At 39.9% G+C, this 22,733-nt stretch overlaps 1 protein-coding gene across 4 annotated transcripts in view; it reads left to right on the top strand.

Moving 5' to 3' along the window:
• MKLN1 (muskelin 1) overlaps positions 1–22,733 on the top strand; it is a 100,990-nt gene that overhangs the window by 22,393 nt on the left and 55,864 nt on the right. For 2 of the 4 annotated variants that reach the window (XM_086744589.1, XM_086744596.1), the window contains 5 exons: positions 1,073–1,161; positions 7,624–7,733; positions 11,823–12,015; positions 19,896–19,973; positions 21,220–21,285. In XM_086744589.1, the coding sequence (XP_086600715.1) occupies positions 1,073–1,161; positions 7,624–7,733; positions 11,823–12,015; positions 19,896–19,973; positions 21,220–21,285 (536 nt within the window). Of the gene's footprint in view, positions 1–1,072; positions 1,162–7,623; positions 7,734–11,819; positions 12,016–19,895; positions 19,974–21,219; positions 21,286–22,733 lie in introns of all 4 variants that reach the window. The other 2 variants (XM_086744601.1, XM_086744609.1) reach the window with 2 other exon arrangements.

The raw sequence follows: 22,733 nt of genomic DNA, 5'->3' as shown, positions 1-22,733 counted from the left end.
CCCCAGCTGTGAATAACTTAAAGTAGCCTTTAAAAGCCCGAATAACTTGCCTATGTCAAGAACCTCATTGCAGCTGTAGAGGTCTGAACTGGTCAGCTGCTCTGCTTTTCTTCAAATGAGTAAATAAATCATATAAGCAAACAGAAACCCTGTGTTTTCCTTTGTTTAGTTTGATTTGGTAGTTGTACTGATAGGGACTAAAGAAAGAGCCTTTTGGCTATTCATGCTATCCGGAGTTTCTGAGTAGTTGCTAATGTAAATCTGCAAGGGCGTTTTAAGGAATCTTCTGTTTCAGAAAGGGAAATTGTATTTAAATATCTAGGAGTATAAGAGAAATGAGTAGCAAGGACCAGTCTATTTTTGGAGGCCAGCAGAAGGGAAGCCCACCTCCTGGGAATGTATGGGTGTACATCATCTGTAGTCAAGCAGAAGAGCCATGGGGAAACAGGGGAAGTTCCATGTTGCAGGTATCCTTCAAGACCATATAGAAACTAGCCACAACCTTTCCTGCCCTGTCACCCTCTTTAGATAGACCAGTCTTGTAATTTGACTTTATTGCTTCCAGAATTACGGGGGAAGAGGTCTTGGTAGCATAGTAATTATTGATATCTAATATAATTTCACTTGAACTGAAGTGTAATAAAAATCCTTATTTTGGGACTTGCATCGTCGATAAAAGCAGACTTAAGATTTTTTTATGAATTATACTAAATATTTGATATTTTTTAAAGTAATGCCCATAAATGGATCATAAAGCACTTTGGCAGTGTGATAATTGAGAGCTGGTACATCTCCCTCTTAAAAATGGAAAAGAGCGGTTCAGGCAGATCGTTTGCTGAAGTCGCAGGGTTACAGATGCAGACAAGAAGCATTGATCCCTCCTGAAACCAGTGCTGCCTCCCAGGGAGATAAGATGGTGGATAGCAGCCCAGGCGTTGGTCCAGCATGCGTACTTATGATTCATAGTAATGTGAAACAAGCTTCGCATTTCAGGCATGACCTACATTGCGTTTATTAGCTAGTCCTAAAATACAAGGTAAGATTTAGTAACCTTATTTATTTTTTCCCACAGTGGCTTAAAGAATGATTATAACAAAGAAACATTCACCTTGAAGCATAAAATTGATGAACAGATGTTCCCCTGTCGATTCATTAAGATAGGTAAATGCATTTTTTCAGCATTCTGAGTAGAAAATAATCTCTTCTTATACTTGTGCCAGTCTTGGCACTTGTGACTTCATTGTACTCAGGCAAAATATCCACAATAGTGGTTCCATTTCATGATCTCTTAGGCTGCTTAGATTGGAACACAGTGAAGTCCTGTTACTAAGAAAGAATAGCTTCATAACTGAAATCCTGGGGAATGAAAGTGAAATACAGTTGTTGAGTGAATTAATTGCTAGAGAAGCTGCTTACTGTCCTACTATAAATTGCTATATAAGAGCTTTAAAAAAATAAAAAACATTAAGTGAAATACTGGTAAAAGTTTCAGCATTGACAACCCAGAGTTTGGAAGAGATTGAAGTCTTTTGTTCTCAAACACACGTGCAATGCATAGAACAGCAAGAAGCCTTCCTTGTTCTCTTCCTGCTACTCTAATCATTAAGTCTCATCTCTGGCTGAACATGACGTCTGGGGCAGAGAAGAATTATATACCCTGCGATGTCTGGTTGTCTTTCTCTGGTGAAGCTTGCTGAAGGGGGGTGCTGATGAAGGCCAGTTAATGTGACTTGTGGTGGGAGCAGGTGAGGCTGTCTGTTCCTTGCTTCGTGCAGGCCGGAGAGAACAAGTGTCTTACGGTGACCATCAGTGATACTGGTTGGCTTTAATCCAAGAATTTAGAGCCTTTCAGCTTTTCATAGCTCAGTAAATTTTATCTTCCCCTTCCTATCTACTGAGATAGTAAAAGAATGGTTTTAAACTAGCTGTTTAAGGTTAAAAATAGAGCAAGGAGGTAGTTGCTCAAAAATGAGATAAGATCCTGTTGACTAATTAAGATGAATTTAGGAGTGTTTTGAAGTGTTGGGTAATTCCTTTGCCATGACTTGGATGATAGTGGCTGTGTAGGGGTTCCTGTCAGAGCCCTTTGCTCTAGTGTCTTCTGCACAGCTTTCTGAATTTCTGCTCACGTTTGCCCGAGGAATTGAAAGCTTCAAGCTGTGAAATAGTAGTCATTTGTGTGCCATAAACGGTGGTGTTTCCCATTCTTAGAGAAGTTGAGAAATTGGTTGTTCATTGGGTTTGGTTTTGGCTACTACTTTTGGAAGCATCTGTAACATTTGGCTTTAGGAAACCTCAAGAGGAGCAGATGAATAGTTAAAGGTTGACTACATCAGGAGAGTTTAATATTTTTTTAATGTGTTTTGAAGCTTCTTGCGTTAGGTTTTTGGGAAATTTTATTTTTCAGTGGCTAAAAACCAACAAGTAGTTACTGGAGGGCTAAAGGGACAAATGGAAAGATTACTAGCAGCTTCTCTAGATGGGTAAATTGTATTCCAGCAAAACGTGTTCTGATGTTATGAAGTGTAGCAGTAAGTTGAAACTTGTTAGGGAAGTGAAATGCTGATTAATTTCTACTACTAGGATCTTTTCTCTGGTGTGACATGAGCAGTATTAACAGTTACATGGTTTCTTTTATTGGGATAGATTCTGTGTTATATACACTAATATTAGATTTGTATTTATCTATCACTTGCTCACTAGTTACGGTTTGAGATAACTTTTCCTTTTTAGCTCTATCTGTAGCCTGTTGTTCCTTGAAACTATCTTCTGTGAAGAAATTACTATGCTAGGATGAAAATTAAAATGATCTTTTCACCAAAATCTATTAAAACCTCTAGTTGATGGCTAGCGTCATTTTGTTTATGAAATTGGGAGAGTGTTTTTTTGCTGTGAAACAACTGCAAAATGATGTTACGAAATTCTGTTATTTTTCAGATTCACAGCTTGAATATGTTTTCAGTTTGTTAAAATTTCCAAGCTGCTAGCCAAAGTAACTCAAAATTTGAAATACCGTGCTGTGTTCCTTGTAATGCTGCCAGTAAACATGAGACCAAAATCTGCCCTTTTGGACTCTTAGAGACTGACACTGCAGAAGCTGCTGTTATCAGTGGGGTTTGCGTATTTGGGGAAGGTGTTAGTTCGGCAGCGACTTGAATCGGGCGTTTGCTTGATAATTCCGCAGATAAGCGTAGTGACCTGTACACTACTGTTAACAACACAACAGTGAGGTTTATATGGGAGCACAGGGCATGAGGAACGTGACGTGGGTAGATCTGCGAGAAGGGAAAATACTTCCTACTACTTCCATTGCTCACATATTAGAAAAGTTTCGTGCTCGTAGAAACCAGAAAGAATATCTTCTCTCTCCTTTTGTCAAGAAAAGACTTGCGCTTTCAGTTTAATTAGTTCAACTTCAGTTCCTTAGCACTGAAATGCCCAGTTGTGCAGAGTTTTGACCTACTTGACAAGTGATTTTTACATTTCATGTAGCACCTCATTAAAGAACTTGGGAGGGGGAAGAAGATATTTATCCAGACAAAATATTGAAGAATAATCTTTAGAGTTTGTAAGCATTTGTTTCTGTCTCTGTTTTTGTGATTACTCCAAGCAGAGTTGTTGGTTTTTTATTGTACTGTGTCCTTGAAAGCAGAAGGTGTTGTAAAGAGTGATTGCTGTGAAAGAGTTTGAAGAAATGCTGGGTGTAATTCTCATGCCAGTTTGTTACTAGCATGGGAGTTACTAACTAGGTTTCAAGATTTTTTATCTTTAGTGTAACAGAAATCAGCAATATTTTCTTTATGGATGTTTCCTGTGTTAAATGTATAGACTGCATCTTTACCTACATTTTTCCAAACATGAGCCCTTTGTGTCTCTACTGCCTGTAGATGGGAATTGGCTTGAGAGAGGTGTTCATCGTTGTTGCCCTGTGTTTGACGCCTCTGCTGCTGTCCTCTCTAGTATACAGGGTTGCAGTATTTATACTGAAGAGAAGAGGAGGCTCTGGGGAGACCTGATAACGGTCTTCCAGTACCTAAAGGGGGCCTACAAGAAAGATGGGGAGAGGCTGTTCAGTAGGGCCTGTTGGATAGGACAAGGATTAATGGTTTTAAAACAGAGGGGGGTAGATTTAGATTGGGTATTAGGAAAAAAATTTTTACAATGCGAGTTGTAGAACACTGGCCCAGGTTGCCCAGAGAGGTGGTGGATGCCCGATCCCTGGAAATGTTCAAGGCCAGGCTGGATGAGGCTCTGAGCAACCTGATCTAGTTGGGGATGTCCCTGCTCCTTGCAGGGGGGTTGGACTGGATGGGCTTTGTAGGTCCCTTCCAACCCAAACCATTCTGTGATTCTATGATTCTATTGGGCATAGCTTCCAATTATTGAGAAATATCCCCTAAAATCATCCTTGTGTGGGTAAAGAATTGTTTAAGTGACCTAAATACCTTCTGCTTCTGTTGAAGGGATATTGATTTTTTTTTTAATTTTTTTTTAAATTATTATTGTTTTCTTTTCTTCTGCTGGACACCTCACTGTGCAGAGGCAGTTCAGCTAGTCTGAACAGTTACATGGGTTTCAGGGTGGATTATTGTAGCACATGCAGCAAAAAAAAAACTGTACTCAAGAGGCTTTGTGGTAAAAACTGGAGAAATAACTAGCCTTAGTCTTCAGATTCAACACCTTTAATCGCTATGTATTTCCCCCTCAAATGTATGTGTGGGGAAAAAAAGCAATATAGCAAACAGTGGAGTGCATAAGATGTAGCCTCTGCAGCTGTGTTGCAGGGTAGGGTATTCGCTGATTTTTAGAGGACGTTTCTCGGCTGTTGCAGAAGCTCTAGTGGTTTGTGTCTACCTAGGCTGTGATGTGGAATCTCAAGTGAGCGAAGGGGGAGTACAAATGAAAGGCAGCCATTGGGAGATGTGAGAAAAGAGGGTTGGACCCAGGAGAGCTTATGTCTGCACTCAGCATCCTAGACTGCTGTAACCTCCAAATCTTGTGCAAAAAAAGAAAATTAGAGTTGTGTGTTATACTGACAAGTAATGCTTATTGCTTTTTGTGTGACTGTTGCTATTTCCATGCTGCACTTCATGTCTCCTTGTTCCAAGTCTAAGTTAGATTGTGGCTGCTCTAAAAGGAGATTTGTCTGAAGAGCTAAGCACACCTGTGAAGGCTTCAAAAAGGAGAGGGCGGAGGAAAGGATGAGAGATGTTTCCTTTGTGTGGTCTGGGAGTCAGGAAAAAGGTTAAAAAATGGCAAGATAATCCAGCAGAACACTTGGTCTTTGCTAAGGGAATAGAAGTCATGTTACGGTTTCAACTCTTATGCTTTGTTTCCTTTCCTGCTCCTGTGGAGTAGTTTGAAAAGATGAAATTTACTTTTCTCTGCCTGTGTAGCACTGCATTCACAACTACACAACTTAATGTCTGTGTTTTCCTTAGAGTAGATGATTGCACCATGAAAATCTTGATGTTTAAATCACTGTTTCTAGTATTTTGTTTCCTTCAGCTCTGAGTTAACTAGGGAGGGAAGTGTGAGCAAGTTGATGGCTTTGCATTTTTTTGTGATGATAGCTACCTAGGATTCTTATGCACATCCTGTTATATCTTTCAGGCTATAGTAGGCTACCAAGATAAGAGGGTGAATTATTAAATTTTTCTGGGCGAAGCTGGTGTAAGTTCTGAGAAGAACTGCTGAAAAGAAATAGAAGTGGGCACCTCTACTTTTGTTCTGAAGTGAGATGGGAAGGTAAACTCCATGTTACAAAATTGGCCCCAAGTTCACCATCAGGAAACTTACGGTCTTGATCCGTTTGAGGTGGTCTGTGATTTGGTTCAGTGTTTCAGTGCAAGAAGCCAGTGGATAGGTTTTGGTTCTTTGTGCCTGAGCAAATACCAAATTTAACTTCAGTTTGGTCTTGGTCTGTGTTTGGATCTGAGGAAAAATGAAAGGTGGCATTTAACGTTTTACTCTTCCATGTGGTATTTTGTCAGTCTGCTGCCTTAATAGGTGGGATACCCAGGATTAAATTTATCTGTGTACTTGGGTTTAGAAGTAGTAGTGTTTTACGGTGTTGAGGTACTGTATTAACAGTGCTCATCTTGTGCAAAGGACAAAACTAAGCAAGAAAAGTTTATTGGGCAGACTGTGGATGGAAGGCAGGTGACTCTTGGTTTTCCTGACCACTTCACTTCTGTCCTGTCTCCACAAAGATGCACCTACTAGGAACTGCTCTGAAAGCATCTCACTTTGTATGCTGAACAACCAAGTAGAAGGGAAATATCTGAACAGGATGATTTGAGAGCTGTAACATAAATAGTACCTACTTATGGATATTAAAATCAGTTACGAATTGCATGTTCAAAATATCTTTGGATATTTTATAAAAATCTCCTCTCCTGATAAAGTTATTTCCAGAAGTTGTCATAAGTGTTTACCAACAGGTTCATAGAAACACCCTTTAAAATTTAGAAAATAATTTATTTGAACATATGCTTTATGCCCAAACAGATTGCAGAAAATGATAGATCTAGCTTGTTTGAAGGGTAAACAGCTCAGGAACAGCTTTAAGGAAAATTTTGTTTTTTATTTCCTCAAGGGGTAGGCCAGAAAACCCTTATTTCAACAAGTTAACCTCGGTGGGATTTTATAGTGGTTTGAAAGACAATAAGCAATTTCTCTATGGCAAAAATAGTTTCTGTGGAAGGGAGGAGGAAGTAGCGAACTCCATGCTGCTGCTGGCAACTTGTCATTTGTCTCTAATACTACCTTTTCCTGTTTATCAGATACAGTCAAATAAAAAGGAAACAAAAGCATTTTAAATTAAACCATTTGATTTCACTGCAGTTTTAAGGAATCAAGAGTTCATGCAAGTTTTCTGGGAGTTGAAGTTGCTCTGAAAAGCAAAACCAAGTTTTAACCTGCAGATTGATCAGTAGATCAGTGTTAACACAGCATGATAGAGAAGCTTTAGGTGAGAGACTGCAGTTTGTTTCACAGGTCATTTAATATTTAAAGTGTGTTTGTTTCAATATGCAGATAAAACAGTATTAGTCAAAAAGCTGCACAGATTCAAGCCTAAAAAAACCCGAACAAAACAAACCGTATTTAAATTGGAAACTGACAGTTTTCTGTCCCTCCTTCCCTCCTCCCCAACTTACAGACATTACTAATTTTGTAAAACTTAAAATACCCAAGCTTCTTGTCTTCACCATTAGAGAAAATAATTGTTGCTGACAAATGTGGAAATAAATGTACTATGAGGAGTGAATACTGTCGTTGGTATGCTCATGATTCCCATCCATGTCAAAGCTTGTGGCCTCTTTTGAGCTCTTTTAAATGATAGTATTTTTGTTCTTTTGCTTGAAGCAAGCTTCTGCTTTGTAATGATCTGCTGTGTTAATGTTGCTTGGCACAGATTGCTTTAAATGACTACTTCAACATGACGTATTTGGTAATTTTCCTAAGCTGACTTAAGCTAGAACTTATGTCAAATCAGAAATACTGTTTAACCTTCAAAAGCCTTCTGTTGAAATAGTACTGTGTATAGCCTGATAAGACTGACACAGTGATTGTTTGATGTTTATGCATCTTTTTTTTTTCTCCTTTTCCTTTCTTCTCCAGTTCCACTCTTATCCTGGGGACCTAGCTTCAATTTTAGTATCTGGTATGTTGAACTTAATGGCATTGATGATCCAGATGTGGTCCAACCATGCCTCAACTGGTACAGCAAGGTAGGCCTACATTTTGGATGCCTGTTTGTTTGAAGATCTGTAGTCTCAGAATCTTGTGAAACCTCTCTTACTGGAATTATGTGACCTTTTCATTCCTTGAATATCAGCTATTAAAACAACAAACACGCGTAGTTAAAACTCAAACCACATGGCTGACTTAGAGTCAAAGTGAAACTTTTTGAATTGTGTGTGCTTGTTCTCTTAAAAAAAAAAAAAAAAAAAAAAAAAGAAAAACAAAACCCAAACCACCACCATCCAAAAAAGAAACCCCTACCAAAAAAAAAAACAAACCCAAACCAAACAAACAAAAAAAACCACCAAACCCCCAAAACCTGCTAGGTAGATGTCATGAGAAGAACATGACAGAAAGGAACCCTGAGTGAAAGAGGGTAGTGTTAGTAAAATAGTGTTTGTATTGGAAGGGAAATGAATCTTAAGAAAATCAGATCCCATTTCTGCCTCTTCTTGCCTTTTGATTAGTCATCCTTTTACCATACTGGTCCTTCTGTAGAGCTGTATATCACACCCTAGAGCCTTTTGCGTTACATATGCAACTTCTGTTACAGGGTATAAAAATGAGCTTGTTTTAAGGAGAATCTGCGTTGGTGTCTTTCCTGTTGCAGCTGCTTGCATTTCTGATGTTTCTCTCTTAACTGTCTTCTTGCTGAATACTCTGGAACAGAGGGGAGCTGATGCCACTGGACTGCGAGATGAGATGATTTATACCATTCGTCACTTTGATAGAAAGTTCAAAGGGTTCTCAACATTATTTTGTATAAACTGTATTTAATTGAGTACAACAGATGCCTCTCCTGTGGGAAGGAAGTGCACATTGACAACCAGAATTCATTTTGTTGCTGCTTTTTATGCATAGATCTTCTGGAACAATTAATGAAATTCATATTGTGTTAGAGAGAACACGTCCTTCCCAGCTGAATAAGATGGAGTAGCAGAGCAGCGTATCTCTGCTTCCAGAAGGAAAAACTTAAAAGTAAAAAAAAAAATGTTTGCTGTAGTACTGAGGCTCCCTCACCAGTTTATGGTGTTGCCAGTAGGGCAAAGAAACCTTGTGGCCGTCCTGTCTGGCTCGTGTGTTTATACCAATGTCACAAGCCACTTCGTGGAGCGTTTGGAAACAGCGCTAACAGTCACAGTGGAAGTTGTCTGTAGCTGCTTTATGATTAAAGTGGTATTGTGGTCACAAGGCTGCTAATTCCTGATGTTCAGTTCTTAAGAGTCCAGTTGACAGAGGCTGCTGGTGGTTTTCTGCGCTTCTTTCTGCTGCCTGTGGACATGGTGGTGTTTCTGGCATTTTTGACCAGTTGCTGCAATCAGGAAGCACTGATTATTATTTTTTTTGGTCAGGAGCCATCTGATGATGATGTTAGCATCTGTTTTGTTTCATCTTATCCCATGGAATCGACACTTTTAATGGTCAGCATGTATGTAGTGACAGCTTCTTCAAGGGGTGCCAGCATTGTTCTTCTAAAGCTTAGGGCCCTAAAGCAGCAAGGCAGAGAGTTATTCATGGTTGTTTGGGCTCTACAGGGATCACTTGCCAAGTTTTTGGTGATGATTGCATGTCTGACTGTTCTCGTCTCACAGTTCTGAGAGGCCACTGTTGCCAGATCCACATAGCAGGATGTATGTGCTGACCCGTATTTGGGCAAAGGTAGAAAGGTTGTCCTGTTTCTTCTAGTTCTTCGAGATGATGTGAATATTTTCATGCATGTTCTTGGAAGTCTCAAAGGCTTTGAAGTCTATCACTTCTTTGCTGCCTGAGACATCAGATGAGAAGAAGGTTCCACACAAAGTTGCCCATCCTTTTTGTTGTGTGTGTTTCAACCAGCAAAACCTCACTTTCCTGAAGGGAGTGAAGTTGTGGGTAATAGATAAGGACTCAAAGCAGCAGGCATGCTTCTCAGTTCCCTCCCGACTGCTTTCTCCTTGCTGTCCAGCTCAGCCTACTGCCTCCTGAAAGCCTTCCCACTAATTCAAGCGTTGGAACAGGTTGCCCTGGGGAAGTGGTTGAGTCACCATCCCTGGAGGTGTTTAAAAGATGTGTAGATGTGGCACTTAGGGACATGGTTTAGTGGTGGACTTGGTGGTGTTAAGTTTATGGTTGAATTTGATGATCTTAAAGGTTTTTTTCCAACCTAAATGATTCTGTGATTCTAACTAAGAAGTAGCAGTTTATATTTCTAATTCTGCTAGCGCGTTTGACTGCGTTAATGTCTTAGTCTCATGCTCTTGTTACATTTTTAACCATAGAAATTATTTACAGCTTCAGATCAAAGCTATTGTTTGAGTTGTCATCTCTTTAAACCTGTATGGCAGCATTTAAAAAGGAGCCTTTTACATATTTTTTTATACTTTTTTTTTTTGTGTAGAAAAAGTTTTACATTTAACTTCTGAAGTACTACTGTGATGTCACGTAAATACAAGCTTTTCTATTGCATTGAGTGGCCAACCTGCAATGGTCATTTGATATTATAAGCTGAGCCTGTCAGTCAGGAGAGGCTCAATGGAAATATACCAAGTCCGAATTTTGTCCGAACTTGAGGAGCTGAAAGTGCAGAAGCTGGTTATTACTGGTGTGCAGCTATCGTTCTGCTTGCTATCCCTTTGAGCAACAAAGAATCCAATGTGGTTTTGGCCTTGACTGATGTACGTGAACATTTGCTCAAAGACAGTGTCTTAGGTATCTCTTCAAAAGAAAAAGTTTGTGGTGTGTTTTGTTTTTTTTTCTTTTTTTTTTCCAGTTGTGCTGTAAAACTGTTCTAGCTTTAGTATTACTCTGCCACAGTATTGCCTTTTTATCGGTACGTGTCCTTGGCCTTTTTCATGTGGGCTGGGAACTGATTTTCTAAAAATGCATAGTTCTCGCTATTTGCAGCTGTGAAATTCTGATGGATTAAGAACTAAAAATATAGCACATGGCCGTGTTTCTTTTTAGCTGCTTTAGTGTTGAGATTCTTGCTATAGAGCCATTATTTTGAGAGCAGTGATTTTTGCTGAATGTGAGTGTTGGTTCCAGGTTTTCAGAAAGATTCTGTTCGTTTAAATACCGTAAACTTCACTTCCAGCAGTGCTGTCCATTTATCTCATTTGATTGATCTTACAGATGCTTAAGCTACGTTTGTTTTTTACCACAGTGGATGTGTATTAAAGGTGGAAATTGAGATGATTTTTTTTTTTTTCCTCTTAATGCCTTAGAATTTAAGTTTGAAGAGTCTGTCTAAAATAAGTGATTCTGCTACTTACCAACTTAAAAATCTGTGTTACTTATGCATATTGTTAGCAGCTTTGAAAACACAGTGGATGATTTGGTAGGTTAACAGCACAAGCTGTAGCTCTTACGCGGAGTTTACTATTCCCTCATGTTTCTGTGCCTGGATGTTTGACCCAGCGTGGGTTTCTCTAGCCTTTCTCACTCCTTCCCACAGCTGAGTGGGAAAAGGGCAGCTTTGACTCATCAGGGGTTCAGCTTCAACATGCATGGGAATATTTTGAAGGTAAATGTTCGGCGTGCACGTAAATCCTTGCTGCCATTGATCCGAAATCCTCGTGAGCCTGCAGGTTTTGGGGTCTGCCCTGCCTTCTGCCTTTCCCTTGCAGGAGCAGTGGTCATTGCAAGTATTCCTTTCCTCATGGCTTTTTTTTTTTCCTTCTGCTTCTCAAAAAACGGTGACCTACTTACTCTTCTAAATTATTTTGTTATGTAAGAGTCATACAATCAAATTATGTAACGCTGATAGCGAAGGCTTTTTCCTACTCTGTGCTTCGTGTAGGCCTCGAACAGCAGGGCCAAGCAGATGGGGGGAAATAATGGTCACTCCAGAGATCTGGGGCACTGTGCGCTCTCTCCTTGTACGCTTGTTAAATTGGATGGTACCAAGTTGTATAACTTCTGTACTGTTGGAAAGTAAATGCCTGCGCAGCTTGTAATGTCTTTCACGTAGCATTCCTCTGTAAGCTTGTGAGCAGTTTATGTGCAGCGTGTATAAGAGATCCTGCTTTTGTCTTCAGGTAAAAGTGCTGGTAAAAGAAAAATCTACATGTCTCATAGGTTTTCTTGTGTTCCAGTAGTACCGTGAACAGGAAGCCATTCGCCTTTGCCTAAAGCATTTTCGTCAGCACAACTACACCGAAGCTTTTGAGTCGCTGCAGAAGAAAACCAAGATTGCTCTGGAGCATCCTATGTTGACGGACTTGCATGACAAACTGGTGTTGAAGGGAGACTTTGATGCTTGTGAAGAACTGATAGAAAAAGCTGTGAATGGTAAGAGAATCAGAGAACTCTGGTATATTACTTAAAAAAAAAAAAAGCAAAAAAAACCAAAAAAACCAAAACCAAACCCAACATTGAAATATTACTGCTTTGTATGTTAATGTACTTAGTAGTAGAATTGGCTAGTCCGTGTGCTATTTCATAACTAGTGTGGTGTACTGTCAGCTTTTGGACTTGTGAATATGTGTATAATGAAGGCTAAAAATTCAGTCACAAAATCTTTTATCACTGCTACTTCTGAAGTCTTTCCCCTAGAGATGACAACATGGTGCACTTGAGTGGGTAGAGATAAGTTCTTCATGTAAGTGGCTGGTAAGCTGAAGGTGAGCTTTAAAGGAAAGTCACCGGAGTGGTGAGCAGGGAAGCATAGAACTGGAGTTCTTGGTAGTGATCTGTATTGTGGTTTCTGGTTAGAGCTTCCCGCCTAGTTGATGTTTCAGCAGAAGTTGTCAGCTGTATTTGAACGAGAATGCTGTCTTTGCTTATGGGGAAAGTAGTCCTTGGAGAATGGTGTAGAAGTCACAGTGACTGGAGACAGACCAGGGCATTGGCAGCCAGTTTCATTGTAACTGCTATTAATTTTTTACTTGGAAACTTTCAGTTTAGAAGCACTGTGTGTAAACAACTCTCAACTCTTAAAATGAGGGAAATGTACTTTCTGTTGATAGTACAGGATACATGAAGAGTTGGATTATTGCACTGTAGTGTCTCCCAAAACCTGTGAAGTGTTTTTTGGATCACAGTCTGATAAAGCAGAGGCGCTTTTGAGTGTGAGTGTAGTGCTTTTTGACTATGTGCAGTCGCTCTTTATGGAAAACTTGTACAGGCATAAGAGAACCTTGTGTCTGATGCCTGTAGAGTTGGAGCTTAGTGGACCAATTTCATCCAATTTCATGGATATCTGGTGCTAGAGATAATTTTTCTAATTCTGGGCTAATCAGTCATTTTGTGACACTTTTAGGATAGATACCAGCGTACCTGCTTGACTCCATCAGTGTGATTTGTACCACTAAAGTTGGAAGTGGTTCTCAGGGTATGATAGAAATGATAGCTTTAAAATTAAGATTTGTCTTCCGTGAAAGTTCACCGTCTTCTTGTGAATAAGCTATTCAACTAAGCACATTGTTAGGGAGCTTATTGCAACAGGTTGTTAAAGAAAAAAAAAAGAAAAAAAAAAACCAACAACAACAACAAAAAAAAACCAAAACAAAAAAAACCCCCAAAAAACCCACCTGCAGTAAATGGCTTTCTATGGGTTTTGGCTCGAGGTTTCTCAACTATATAGACAGAACAGCTGAGCTTTGCCCTATGCTGAGCTCCCTGAGCAGCTACAAGCGTTGAGACAGACAATTGCCAATGTTCATCCTCTCCCTCCTGAGACAATGTGGAGTTGTTGGCTGGGATGGGAGCGTGAACAGCTTCCTGCAATGCAGGGGCATTTTGCAACTGGCAGCTTCCCCTTGTATCTTAAGGGCAAGGGAGGGCTGCAGGATGAGAAAGCAGCAGGGAGCTGTGGCTGGCTGTTACCGTCTTTGCAGTGTTTCTCAAAGACGGGAGTGCCTGGAGGGAGCTGATGAGCCCACCAGTATGAGGCAGGATCTGCCGAGAGCCGGAGGAGTGCTCTGTGCTGGTGGTGATGATTTTATCAATGCATCAGCCTGCTGCCTTGGTTGTGACTTAATCTTGTCAGTGTCTAGAGGCCGTCCTCTTTGTACTTGATTACAGGCTGTAGTAGGAACTATTTCTTGAATAGCACTTCATTAGAAGTCTAGAATGTGCTGAAAAAGTTCCCTCAAAAATGAACTTATTTTTTCTTGGGTACTAATGAAGTGAATGTTTGCGGCCTCATTTTTTGAGCTGTTATATGTTTATTTCTTTTACTGCTTAATACTTAACATACTGCATTTATTCTGTCCAGCAGAATAGGACTTGAGCTGAGGTGGTGTTTCTGTTTCCCCTTAAATGTTGAGAGTAGAGTTGCTGTCTGCAGTGCTAAGCTTTTCCAGGTGTGGAAACACTGGCAAAGGACTTGCCTGGTAGAAAACTGTAGGTCTTGTACTGTCTGACAAACAGACACTTGCTTCTTGTCAGATTTGATGTGAATAATCCTACTTCCCTGGTTCCTGTAATCACGTCCCTTTTTTGGAGGCTGAGGAACTCGGCATCACTTAAGCAAACTAGAGAAATATACTGTAGCTTGTTTTATCAGACCTTCTTTTTTGTTCTAGCAAGTACAGAAGCAAGTATTTCTAGTAACAGACTGTGGATAACTTAGCAGGAAGGTCTTCAGGTAGCGTTGTTAAGTTTTGTCACTACCTGTGATGGACAGAATAATATGCATAAGGATGTTTATATTGTTTCCTTTGAATTCGTCATCTGAAGTTAAATGTCAGTGTACGCATCTCCCATTGCCCTGTTGCTCATCTTCAATGATTTTGCTTGTCTTTGAATATATTAACCTTCCTTCCCCAATTCTTCTGCAATTCTTTGTGCTGTCTCCAGCTTTTGTACCCATTTAAAGCTCTGTTGCCTCCCAGGACCCTTCAGAGAAAGGTGCTATCTATCCCAAGACGCTGAGGCTGTATCCCATATTTGCTTCAAGCTGACCCAACTGTGAGTTTTTACTAACTGGGTCAATCCTACTCTTACTTAGGACAGTATGTCCCCTGGCCCTTCGCTTGCTGACACTGGTGCTTGTGCTGCCACGTGGCAAACCAGGTCAGGGAGCTGATCGGGCTACGATGAGGGAGAGGATGGTACAAGCATCCTCTGATAGCTACAAAAAACCTGAAACTGGAGCTGGAATAGTTTGTCCGGAGTTGTACAAGATGACAGTCGAGCCAAGGTGTTGACTGTAGCTGGTATTTAACAGCTGGATCCTTCCTGGTAGGATGGGACTAGATGTTCTCAGCCTTCAACATGTTCTGCTGTAGTATTGCTACCATCTTCTCCCTGTGGTCCTCCACAGTTACCTGTCCTTACTCATTTCTGCATCTCTCTCAAGCTCCTCTGGTTGAGAGAGACTCATTAGCACCCAGCATTTTACTATTTTACTTTCTTAGCAGCTTTGTTGTGAAATCTCCATAGCTTGCTGCTTAGTCTGTAAGGTGTGGGTGTTGCGACTGAACTTTCTCCCTGATGTGTTGCTTTTCCAGATAAATCAGATTAACTTTAGTCCTGTGTATGGTCCCTGTAATATATCTGAAGTGTAGAGTTAATTGACATATACAGATCCTTAAATTATCCCTGAAATTGTTCAAAGAATGAACTGTTCTGTAACAGACTGGACATGAATATGTGAACTTCCGACCTCTCGCTGATCTGAGAGTTCATTGCCTTAAAGGAACAAACAGAAGTGCAGTGAGGGTGGCAGAGATACTGCATACTCAGTTCAGCCTAAAATCTCTTCTGTAGAGGCTAATATTGGCAGTGGTAGGTATTTAAAAAGTGAAACACAATGCATCTCTCGCAGGTTATTTCCATAGGCTTAGTCATGTAGAAAAAGAGTAGGTGGTCAAGAATTAGTGCTAACAGAGCTAAACTCTTGTTCTTTTGCATTGCTAATGATGAACGCTGTCTTCCACCTCACATCACCAGATGATTTCTTTTGAGAGCTCAGTGGCAGGCAGCCACACTTTTCCCGCAGATTCTTTTGACTTGTGCATTACACTTAGAAAACGGGCAAATGGAAACTCTGGCAGCTGCCTGACTTCCTCTCAAAAATAAAAGGTTCCCTAAATCTCAGCTGGTTCACAGACTTGGTTCAAATGCTTCACATTTGGATTCATTCCTATAGCTTTCAGACGGCCTATATTATTGAAGAAAAAAAATCTGCTTGATATTCCTACAGGGAGCATGCGGAGTGCGAATTACTTAGCCGAACTGTTTGCAGCTACTGTAGACATAGAAAGCTGCTTGAAATGGATTGAAGATCTGCTCGTTTCATCTTAGTATTCTGGAGACTGAGGTGTTCCTTCCAGCAATTCTGGTGTCAGTATGTGATACGTGTTTTTCTGTTGACAAGTTGGCCCTGTGTAACGAACAGGAAGCTGTGATGCACGGCCTGCAGGCTCAAATGAATCCCAAAACTCAGGATGCACAGGAATAGTTGCATTCTCCTGGAAGCTCTGGACAGACATGTATACCTTTATTTTACCATCAGACATGATAGGAATCGGTTCTGAGAAGGTACGGATGCTGGCTTGCTGCTTTGTAGTACTGGAATGTATGGAGGGCAGAGGCTTGCTAGGGATCCAAAGCCTATGGTAAGTAGGTGGTAGGGCTGGTATAGAAGCAGATCTTGCAGGGATTTGTGAGCAAACTTTGTATCTAGTTTCATTTTTCTTCTAAAGAAGGAAATGTGAGAGCGTATTTCAGCTTTGAGGCTGGAAAAAGTGTTATGTTTCCTTGTTGTGTCTTGAGGAAATTGTCGACTAATGGCTGGATTTTTATCTGGTATCATCTTTGTTTTCGGCTTCAGCTTTTCTTTAGAAGGATTTTTGTGACTACAAAAACCTAAATCTGTTTACTTAATTAGGATTTTTTTTTTTTTGTTAAAGAAAAATCTTAAAAAAACCAAAAAACAAAACCCACAAAAATCCAACACCCAGAAATTATGGGCTAAATGCCACTCTGAAGTTTTTTCGGCTAGTAGCAGTGAAGTGAATAGATTTTAATAATTCTGTCTACAGGTGTGTATTGTCTAAAAAGAAACTTAATACAACTTTTACTTGTTCCTGATTGTCTTCAGGAAGTTAAATTCTTTTGTCCATGATATTTGTCCTAATCTTGTCTAGGTAACCTGTAATTGGCTCTACAATATAAAGACTTTGATTATCAGGGAGGTAAGTTTACTAGGCTTGAACCACTGTGAACTTCATGTTCTTACATCCAAAATATGTCACAACTTGCTGCAAAGGTCTTGAAAATAGTAGAGAATAAAAGTACTGGTTTTGACCATAATTAAACGTGGACATTGAAGTGAGAGGCCTCTGGAGCAAAGGAAGAGACTTTCTTTAAAAACTTGCACTTAACACTGTTTTTTTTTTTGTTTTTTTTTCTTTTGGTTTTTTTTTTTGTTTTCCTACAAAAGTCTTGAAATTTATTTTAAACTACTGATTCATTGGAAACAGCTGACAAACCTCAGCAGACCTAGATCTGATCTTCAGTGCCTTGCAGAAGCTTTGGAGACCTTTTGGTCAGAAGTGCTATTCTGGCAAGAAACATAAGGAGTCTGCTAGAATAGGTCTGGCATCAGATACAGAATCCACGTAGAAATCCTCCTTTTTTCCCCTGTTGGTGTCAGACAGGTGGTGATTCAGCTTCCAAAACAAGCTGCTTGCTGTTTTGCGGTGCAAGTAGAATGAATGTGGAACTGCTTCCAGCAGAAAGAAACATTTCTGGGAAGCAAGCTGGAGTATTTCCAAACCAGTGTCCCATGGAAGACAAGAAGCGTTATTAAAGGAGGCTGAAGGCGCAGTAGGGGAGAAGTGTCATATCTTGACAAGTGCAGCCTGTGGGTGTAGAGCATGGGAGAGAGGTTAAGTCACCCTTTCAGATCATATGTGGTGTAATTCATCCTCTTGAGCTATTTAAGTCCAATTATCTATTGGCTACCATAGGGATAAATATGGTTTTGCGTTCTGTCTTGAAGACCAAACGCTCGAATGATAAACCAAAAGGCTGAATTTCTGTCTAGGTTTGCGGCTAGAAAAATCTGCCTGAGTCAGTATGGGATTTCTTACAGCACAGGCATTTGTTCTGTTGGAAACTGGCTTTTCTGAATCAGAATTAATGAAATCTCAAGCTTAAAGCTTCTCATGTCTTGCTTCAACTTTTATAAATGCTGAAGAAGTGGGAGTTAGGAACCCTAGTCTTAAAACCAAAATAAACCACTTAAATAACTAATGCTGAGCAAACTTTTCGCTTTCCTCAATTACCTAATGCTAGGAGAGAGCTGATGTTTTTGGCTATAATACAGCTGAAAGTAAAATCTGCCCTGCCTTCACAGAATATTTAATTTGAAATACTTGCAGAGCTGAGTTTATGGAAGTTGAAAGCAGTTTTGTATTTTAAGACCAAATTCTGTACCTTTCAGGAGCTCTTGAGTGCCCTTATTTTCATATTAGATGGTCTCTAAATGGAGTATTCATCTTCTCCCAGGAACTACTTGCTGGTTTGGGTTTTAATTAAAACCTAGGTTTCAGTCATGGCAAACTACAGGATGCCAGGAAACGCTTTGAAATATTCTCTGGACATTGTGTCATGCTTAACAAAGATTTTTTACCTTTTTGTAAATAAATAGAGATGTGTGCAGTGAGGATTATTCTTTTTTGTCTGTATGCCTATGAAGGGATTTTCTATAAATAAACGGAGGCATTCATAATCTGTTAAATTCTTACCTCAAAGCCACAATTACTGGGGTCAGAAGAACTAAAAAGTATTAGACACAACTTAATTACTTCATTTTTCCTTTCTCTCCTGGGGAATGTAAAACTAATTCCTGAGCAAGCTTGCCAGGTACCATTCTATTGAAAAGCACAGCTCCTGAGTTTTGCATGATTAAGGACCCCTGAATGTATCCTACATCTGAGTAGTGTGTGTGCAATGTCCTGTTTCAGTACAAAACCATGTAAATCTGTCATTCGAGTCAATCTGCCTGTGGTGGTGATCGCTGTACTAGTGATGTAAACTGGATTTTTTTCAGGTAATGCATAAATGCAGAGCAAAGGCTTGTAATGAAGAGCTTGTGTCTTGAGATGGTGGGATGATGGGTGGGATATAGACAGCGAGCAGTGGTCAAGACACTAACTATGAGCAGTCTAATAGTTTGTTGTGCTGCAGAAGGTAAGGTGGGTTTTCTAGAGGACACCTTTGAAGAACAATACCAACAAGTTCCCTGAATGCTTACTAAGCACTTCCCAGAGTGAAGAGCGGTCCAGGACAGCGTGGCTGCTATGAATCTCCTTTAAAAAAAAAAAATAGCGTTTATGTGATAAGCTGATAACATGCGACTAGAACTAGGAAATGACCTCTCAGTGCTGAAGAGATGGAATATGGTAGGTGTATGGAGGGAGAGAAGAGGGCAGAAGGGAGCTTGGATAGATTGCTGGAGTTAATTCTTCTTACAGAAATGCTGCAGTTGGCGTATCTGGCCAGTGACCTAATGCATCTTCTGTTTCTCTTCTTGCTTAACTCTCTGAAAAGAATGTAAACTGTTATTTTGTTTTTCATCCAGTGCTTGGTTGTCCCATATCATAACATTTAAACAATCTGCTTTTATTCTTTTTCCTTCATAGATTAAACTCCAGAGATGCTACCTGACCTAGTTTTAACTTAATATGTGCTAAAATGGTTGAATTTTACATGGACTGGCAACTTTCATTTTGCTTAAATAAGGGGGAGGGATTCTATTCTTAATTAAATACACCACGGTGGAGACTTATAGAGAATTGGCATGACCTGGCAGGCAAACTGTTCAGTTCATTAACAAGTTTAACAAACGATCTGACATGTATGGAGAACTTAGAATCATAGAATGGTTAGGGTTGGAAGGGACCTTTAAAGGTCACTTAGTCCAACCCCCCTGCAAGGAGCAGGGACATCTCCAGCCAGATCAGGGTGCTCAGAGCCTCATCCAACCTGGCCTTGAAGGTTTCCAGGGATGGGGCATCCACCACCTCTCTGGGCAACCGGTGCCGATGTTCTACCACCCTCATTGTAAACATTTTTTTTTTTCCTTATATCTAGTTAAGATGAAGTCTTTGGAGTACTATGCTGCATTGAGTTAGGCCAAAGTTACTTGTATTACAAGTGATTTTGCTGTAATGAAAGTATAAATCTTTTTATACAGCAAAAGTTTTGTTTTGCAGATGGCTTGTTCAATCAGTATATCAGTCAGCAAGAATACAAACCTCGCTGGGGGCAAATCATCCCGAAAAGCACCAAAGGTAAAGACTTTTTTTAAGATATAACCCATGTACTGCCAGTTCTGTCTTATTCCTTTGAGGATATTGAGCAAGAAACTGATGCAAGAAAGCCTCCTCTAGGACAGTTGTTCTAGGGAGTTATTTAGTCTATGAAAAACTTGCTTTTGTCTGCAAAATCAGTGAAATGCAACCTGGTTTCTGCCTGAATAAGGAACACTGCAGGAACGCTAGTTGTAACTTCAAGGATAGCTAAACAGTTCAGAAACAAATCTCGGAATGTAGATTAAGCTTGAGAACGGTTACTGGTATGGCTGAATTTAACATATGGAGTCAACTTAAATGTACTGGATATGGCCAGCAAGATGGGTAAATAAATATGTTATCTTAATGGGGAATGTTTTAAATTTGAGATGCATCTTTTGAAGTCTTGGTCAATTATATAGTAATTCTGAACTGCAGAATCTTTTTCCATTGCTTTCTGCTTTGAGAGGAGATTCGTAGCGTCAGCCTTGACTACAAAGTACAAAAATCGTTGTCGTACAGCAACCGTAGGATTCAAGGAGACAATTGCCAAGCATGGAGCACTGTACCCAAACCTCTTCAGAAGAGTTATCCAAGAATACAAGCAGGTTTCTCTCCTAGCAGTGTGGGTTATCTTTCTAATGTTGCTTCCCATGGATGACTCCTGTCCTGAATGCTTAAGAAATTTTAAGTCATTTGAAAACTGCTTTAATTGGACAGTTAGAATTCCCTTATATGTGAGAACAAGTAGTTAATGCAAAGCTAGCTATGCTGTGGCCATACCATTACCTCTCTGCCTCCGTCCCATGGGTATATTGCCCTGACATTTGAGTGTCTGTTCTCACTGCTTAGCCTTCAGGCAGCTCTCAGGTGGGGAGAGATGGAAGGGGAGCAAAAAATTGTCGTCCTCATCATTGGAGAGCTGCAGAGATAGCTCAGACCGCATTTGTGAGGATCTGCATTCTTCAGGAATTCTCAAGCTCCTCTGCAAGGCGCTAAGAATTGCAGTAGAATACTGCGTTCACTTTAGCTATCTGTACTATCAGTCAGCAGACAATTCAATATAAAACTCTACAGTTTTATAGTGCACAGAAGGATACTACCTGGAACAAGTATTTTGCTAATGTTTAAAGAATGGTGAGTTAATTTGCTCTGCTTCAGTATAGTTTTTAAGTTATACATAAGATTGTATCCTTCTTTGGTTTAAAGATCTAATGGGAAACTCTCCTCTCCCTCTTCTTTAAAGGTGACGGGGAAGACAGCCGACCAGGGATGAGAGGTGGCCATCAGATGGTTATAGATGTTCAGACAGGTGAGTAGTTGCTAAATGTCTTAACTAAATTAATTACTTAATTAGATGTTTTTCAGATAAATATGCACATGTGTTTTTCTTTGGAGACTGTCTTAATTTCAAGTTTTGAGGTAAAATTGTGCTTTCTAATACTTGAATTAGATGCTCTGTTTTCTCTCTGGAACTGTACTGCGACTACGTTTCCCACCCCCTATTAGTTCCCTGTTACGCCTTAGTCATTGTCTTAACTAAGAAAGCAAGAACAATTGTTCTTAATTTTTCGTCCCTCCTATCCCTTTTGGGCGGGAGTTTAGACAAGAAAAGATAAATTAGGGCAGATTATTTCCCTTATCTGCTACATGCTATGCTCTTTGGAATAGTGCTCAAGCAATAGATCTTATGTGTTGAAACATTCCTTGTATTTTGGTTGGAGAGTCTTCTAACTTCCACAGTGTGCAAAAAAGTCCTGTTAAATATAGTTTTAGATGTTTTTTACAAAAATGTTTCCTATAGCAGTTTAAAGAATGATTCAGCCTCTGTTTCAAAGAGCCTGCAGAAAAAAGAAAGAGAGGAAGTATAAGTAACAGTTCTGGTGGCTATTGTTCTCCGTAATTTTCTGTATCTTTGTCTTGCTTTTATTTAATCAGATTTCTGTGATACATCGTTCCTTACTAAAATAAGAAATGCATTTACCTGCGTCTTTGCTAAGTAAATTATTTCTATGAGTAAAAGATCTGTTCTTAGGAAAGGAGAAACAAGGCCAAGTGTGAGTAGCAGAGAGGAATCTAGGGTGGCATTGAGGGGAGCTGGCAAAAAACTACCACGGCCATATCTGTTGTGGTCATATGGATGGGGGTGGAAGCATGTGATGGGATAGTACCTTCAAAAGTAATTTGCTAAGTCATAGTGAACAACCAAAAATGTACCGGTAGCTGCAGTCTTTGGCTTTTACTCAGTGTAGTTACTGCTGTAGAGGAAGGACTCGAGTTATTATGTATGTGAAAGCAAACTTTTTTTTTTTGGTTGAAGTTTTGAGATTGATGAGAATAAAACGCTGCTGGGGGATTGCTGGTGGTTGCCTGCAAAAGAAGCTGTGAACGCTCCCTAGTGGCCTCCACGAATAAGTAGTGGCTGATTCACAAGCGTGCTGAGGAAACGAGACTTGTCAGCTTGGAAATGATAGTCCTTTAGACCTCCTGAAAATTATATATTCATAGTAGTCTGAGTCTTTGTTTCCATTCCTGTTGGTTTTCTTAAGTTCTAGTAAGCTTATTATCTCTGCCTTGGATTTAAGTTTTCAGTCTGCTTTAACGACGCAGTGAAAAGCACTGATTTATTTTTTTTTTTTTGCACAAAACTGACTGGGAAGCACCTATGGAGGTGGAGTCCCAGTGTGGGAGAGCTGGATCTCCCTCTGTTGTGCTAGTCCTTTCTTGCTGTAGCTCTATCCAGTGGTGGTGGGATACCTT

The sequence above is a fragment of the Chlamydotis macqueenii genome, chromosome 1 (genome assembly GCF_036417535.1).
Source record: "Chlamydotis macqueenii isolate bChlMac1 chromosome 1, bChlMac1.mat, whole genome shotgun sequence".
NCBI classification, from domain to species: domain Eukaryota; kingdom Metazoa; phylum Chordata; class Aves; order Otidiformes; family Otididae; genus Chlamydotis; species Chlamydotis macqueenii.
Note: the sequence above shows the minus strand (reverse complement) of the source record. Positions and strands in the feature narration are given on the sequence as shown.